Raw genomic sequence first — 5,517 nt, 5'->3', positions numbered from 1 at the left:
GGCGCCTTCGAGCCTAGGCGAGGGGAAGGGTTCCTCTTCGGTGTTAGAGAAAGCATGTGTTATGCCATCTCCAGTTCCTGGTTTCAGTCATATGCCCGACCTATTCTAGCGGCTGCAGATCCTCGTGGCTTCTTCCGTAGTCGTTTCAGGGCCTTTGTGTAGTGGACTTATCCTCAATTAGCTGCACTTCATTGTAATTTTCCTTTCGCTAGTTGTAGATGTAGCGTTGTAAGCTGTTCTGCTTTCTCCCTTGTATCTTTTAGCCGTTGCTTTGTTCTTGGTCTGCTCTTGTACTCCTGGCCGGTTGATGGCTTTGTTAATTCAAAGTCGGGCTCCTCTGGAGCCTCCGTTCCAAAAAAAAAAACATTGTCAAACATAAAAAATAACTACGATCACACACATAACAATACAAATTCACCTAAAGACACACACACACACACACATGGATCTAAAAGTGCATTGTTGTCTAGTACCCTCATTTTGTGCATAGGTTGTTGCATCCGCAACACCAAAAGCAAAAGAAACACCTTCTGATCCGTCCCTAGAGACATAGAAAGAGAAACCCAAGAAGCCAAAGAATACCTTTTTACTTCAATTTTATTCTCTTTAGGACCGGAATACAGTCTCCCTACATAAAAGCGGATCCAAACAACCACGACAGCCATCCAGAAGGTCCATGTATGTATCTGATAGTTGGACCCTGCCCTAAACTAAATAACTTCTACCTAAATCAATATCAAAACCAGTGAGCAACATGCTAAACATAAGAAGAAAGTTGATGTTTGAGGCTACTACATGCAGATATAGGGTGAGTAATTATTAATTATGCTACAGTGGAGTCATGAGCAATGATCCCCTTCGACAACAAAACTTGGATAGCATGCTATCCTTCATCTTTCAGACTGCAGTTCTGTAACTAATTCCAGCATTTGTATATGACAAGTTAACTAAATGCAAACATAGGAAAAGAGAAGCCTATCAGACCTAAATTCATCTAATAAAAGAAGGAGATAAAAGGAATAAGAAGTAATAAAGATTTGCAGTAGGTGTGGACATTAAGTGCAGTGACACACAACTGTCAGAAAATTCGAAGAAAGGAGTCGAGCAATATGCAAAGATATTATTTGCGGTGCCTACAATTTTGTCATTACTTCTGGACCGGTTTAAAAATGGGCTTGTATTCCATGGAGTGTAGATAGTAGGAACACTAAGCAGACTAACATGGTCACCGCCGGGCCAAGCCATGATTTTACCTGACAACACATTTCTTCCTTTTGTGCAATAGAAATCCAACAGTAAACACAGTTATCAATGCAAGCATATTTTAGTGTATTTGTTTACAATTTTGAGTTCAACAAAAACCAGCGAGTTCACTATATCTGCATGTAGTAGCCTCAAACAAAACAACACAATGGGAAGTAATATAAACATTAGAGTCTCCAAAAGTTCTTCCTTATCCTATATACAATAACTTTGCAATGAAAAATAAAATAAAGTAAACATCACATCACATCAGGTGGTCACAGAAGAGCACACCTACACCATTTTCAATCAATATGTAATAGATCTACTCCCTCCGTTCGGAATTACTTGTCGCAGAAATGGATGTATCTAAACATATTTTAGTTCTAGATACATCCATTTCCGAGACAAGTAATTCCGAACGGAGGGAGTACCTTTTAAGAATGACCATATCTCATCAAGCTGGAAAGCATTGTCTCGCAATACAAAGATCAACAGTAGTCATTATACATGTTCCCTACTCACTGAACCTGCAGGTGAACCAGCATCAAATTGGTAAGACACATATTTCAGATAAGTGGGTGTCCAAGGGGAAAATTTATGAAACACGAGAGTGAAGAGAAGACCACCACTAGCCACATCATCGGAAGTAAATCCCCTATTTCCATATAAGCAAACATGATACTTAAATCAATCATCACTGCCACCATTTTTTCTGCAGGTATGAACAAGAAAAAATACAGTGAAGAAAAATGAGAATGTATGCCCTTTTTTTTTACCTTGCTATGTTCAGACTAATTTGGTGAGCTATTTAGTATGGAAGGAGAGAAGCGGGAGGAGCAGAAGGATCACCGAGACGAACTGTTGTCGCTGGAGTTGCAAGACAAGGAGCAAAGGACTACTGGGCGACGAGGACGTGGAGGTGGCGAGAAGCGCGACGTCGCCCCCTCCCCCATCAGCAGCCACCATCCTTGCTGCTGCTTCCTTCACCTCCATCCTCCTCACCCTCAACTGCGCGGATCCGGTGGCAGATCCTCCTCGGCGACCTGGAGCGACGGCCAATGAGTAGAGCGACAGAGAATGAAGCCGGCGAGGCAGGGAAGAGGAGGGGCTCGCTGGAGGGGCGGAGATAGAGGAAGGGAAGGGCGGCGGCGCCAGAGGGGAGCAGAAGGACGGAAGAAGGAGGAACCTGCTGGTGTGAGGGATGTACAGAGGCATCTCTCCTCCAGCGTGATGATGACGAGCCAGCGGCGCTCCTTCCGGTGACCCTCTCCCATCCGCCGCGGCACCTCCATCTCCTCTTTCTCCCTCCTCTCCTCCGTTATCTCTCTCCCTATCTTCTTCTCTTTCTCATGCAGATCAAATCGAGTGTCGTCGCCGTTGCCCTTTGCCTGTAGGCTACCGCCGCCTTAGAAAGAAGCGAAGGGGAGGGAAGGAGGCGGCGCATTCGAGGTGCAGGGGAGAGGGAGGGAAGGAGGCGGCGCATTCGAGGTGCAGGGGAGGGGGGCGAGGCTCGAGAAACAGAGGGATTGGCTGCTAGGTTTTCACCACCAGCACGATCCATACCCACGTCTCCCTTTTTTCTCACCCAGAACGCACACATGGCACACGAGAATGCTGGGCCCAGGGACATTTGAGGTCCACCCGTCATGCAATAAAACGAAAGAAAAAAGTCATAAATAACCAACGGCTATGGCTTTGACAGCACTGTAAAAAATCCTATTGCGGTGAAATCGTGCGAACCAGAACGCACGCACGACGCAGTTGAGCCAGGATGGCGGCCAACGGCTATGGCTTTGACAGCACTGTAAAAAATTCTATTGCGGTGAAATCGTGCGAACCAGAACGCACGCACGACGCAGTTGAGCCAGGATGGCGGGTAGCGTAGCGTGTTTTATATGTTCCATTGGTTAGGGGCTTCAGTAAGATGTTTTGCGAGATGGCAACATGAGTGTGGCCTCCCGCAAGCCCAGGATGCACGCAAGTTCATAGATGTGTGCAGCCATGTACTGTACCATTACATAAGTTAGTACTTCCTCCGTTTCAAATTACTCGTCACAGAAATGGATGTATATAGAACTAAAATACATGTAATTCGGAACGAGGGAGTAGTGGACATGTATGTGGCCGTTGAAACGTGCGCGTCAGTGTCGAGTACCAGAATCAAATGTGGGCGCTCACTCCTGGAAAAAAGAGAATCAAATGAGAACGCGCATGGGGACAGGGAGGAAATCTGAAATGACCTTCTTTTGCTTTCTCTCGACTTCATTGTTTTGTTTTTTGCGAGAGGGGAGAGGGCGACACCGCTCCGGCAGGAGCGAGACGAACCCCGGGGGGCGGGCGGGCCACATAGCCGAATAGCCTCCCATGGGGCGTGAGAGCTATAGCGAGAATACCTCTCGTCTTGCTGGAGGTTACTGTTGTTTCGGGGCCGGCATGTTTGGTCTTTGGTGTATTCTTTTTCGCTTGTTCTTTCTCGTTTGCTCGATTGGTCGTGTCCATTTGCTCATTCTCATCTAGTTTTTTTTTAAAACATTTTCTTTCTTATTTTCAAGTTTTCTTTGGTTTTTCATTTTTTCTTTGCTTTTTGCACCGGTTTTCATCGTTTCCTTCTCAGTTTTTGCAAGTATTTGTTCTTTACTTTCCTTTTTCCTACAATTTCTTCCGTTCATTTTTTCCTTCTCGGTTATCATAGTTTTTTTTCTTTCCATTGGAATTTTTTTTCTATTTTTTTCGTTTTATGTTGTTTGTTTTTCTGTTTCGTTGCCTTTCTTCGTTTCCCTTTCTTTTTTGTCTTTTTCATCGGATACGTTTTTATTCAACACATGTCTACTTTTTTCCACAACACAATGTACATTTTCTAGTGTACGCGTGAAATATTTTGCTGGTAATATTAAACATTTTTTAACACATGATGTACATTTTTTTCTCAAATGCATGTTTGAACACTTTTTTAAACACATCGTCAACATTTTTATTAATCACGTGAACATTTCGTTAATAGCAATAAACATATTTTCACACACAATGTATATTTTTCAAATACATAATTACATTTTTTCAGATATATCTTTTGATGTCTACCTATTTTGATACAGATAGTACATTTCTTGTATACATAAGAAACATTTTTCTAATGCACATTTAACATTTTTCAAGTACATTATTAACGATTTTCAAGTACACAATTATAGGCATTTTTCAGATTTATTTTTTGATATATACTTTTTCATACTGATTTTAAAATTTTTTTTACAGAAAAAACATTTCTATTATACATGTTTAGAAAATTTCAAGTACATGATTAAAAAAAATTCGTACACATTGTATATTATTTACAAACATTTTTCGTAAAGGTGAGAAACATTTTTTCTATACACATTCAAAAAAATTAGAATGCTTGATTAAGATTTTTTAAATACTCATTAAATTTTTGTAATTCTTTGTTTAAGATTTTTTATATACAAAATAAGATTGTCTCATCCACATTGCATGGTTTTTATAGACATTTTTCGTATACATGAGAAATATTTTTTCTATACATATTTGACATTTTTCAACTGCTTAATTAATATTTTTCAAATGTTTTATGTAAAGTATTTTTAATATATATTTACAATATTTTTAAGCGGGAAATAGTAAAAATAACTAAGCCATAATGGGAAAACTAAAAGAAAAAACTTAAGGCCTGCATTGCTTGTTGGCCAGCCCATGGGTACACACTATATCTCGCTTTAAGCAAGACATAATTGCGCCCTGAAAGTGTGCGAAGCGGGACGCCCAGTGCGTCGGGCGCCCCAGTACGTTTTTTTACGTTCGTTCGCCGCATTTTTTTTCTCGTTTCGTTTCTATTGTGTGTGTGTGTTTTTGTTTTTCTTTCTGGTTCTTTTCTAGAACTTATATTACCCTTTTCTGTTTTGTGTTTTTTTTCTTTTTTCTGTTCGAGGTTTCTGTTTTTTTCTCCTGTTTTTTCTTCTTTTTTTACCTTTAATTTTTTATAGTTTTATGCAATATAAACATTTTTATATTATACGGTGATTTTTTTTCAAATACCCATTGAATAATAATTTTAATATACGGTCAATATTATTAATATGGTGAACTTTTTATAATATTCTATGAGCATTTATTAAAATACAAATTGAATATTTTTTGTAATATACTCCCTCCTTTCGTAAATAATTTTGAAATATCTAAAAAGATAAATATTTAGGAACGGAGGGAGTACATTGAATAATTTTCTTAATAGACTTTGAACATTATTTATAATGCACA

General features: G+C 39.8%; 1 protein-coding gene across 2 annotated transcripts; it reads right to left on the bottom strand.

The window, feature by feature from the left end:
- Positions 1–1,380: 1,380 nt before the first annotated feature.
- LOC119301662 lies at positions 1,381–2,798 on the bottom strand. Of its 2 annotated transcripts, XR_005147139.1 has the most exons (4): positions 2,432–2,798; positions 2,095–2,288; positions 1,677–1,957; positions 1,381–1,574 (listed from the first exon to the last, which is right to left on the bottom strand). XR_005147139.1 is itself a non-coding variant. In XM_037578657.1 (3 exons), exons 1-3 carry the CDS (start codon positions 2,535–2,537, stop codon positions 1,940–1,942), a joined length of 318 nt encoding a protein of 105 aa, XP_037434554.1. In that variant the 5' UTR covers positions 2,538–2,795; the 3' UTR covers positions 1,381–1,939. The 2 variants fall into 2 exon arrangements, 1 of the variants encoding a protein (XP_037434554.1); XM_037578657.1 differs by having other exon boundaries at positions 1,381–1,957; positions 2,432–2,795.
- Positions 2,799–5,517: the final 2,719 nt, after the last annotated feature.

The sequence above is a fragment of the Triticum dicoccoides genome, chromosome 5A (genome assembly GCF_002162155.2).
Source record: "Triticum dicoccoides isolate Atlit2015 ecotype Zavitan chromosome 5A, WEW_v2.0, whole genome shotgun sequence".
In the NCBI taxonomy this organism is placed as follows: Eukaryota; Viridiplantae; Streptophyta; class Magnoliopsida; order Poales; family Poaceae; genus Triticum; species Triticum dicoccoides.
Note: the sequence above shows the minus strand (reverse complement) of the source record. Positions and strands in the feature narration are given on the sequence as shown.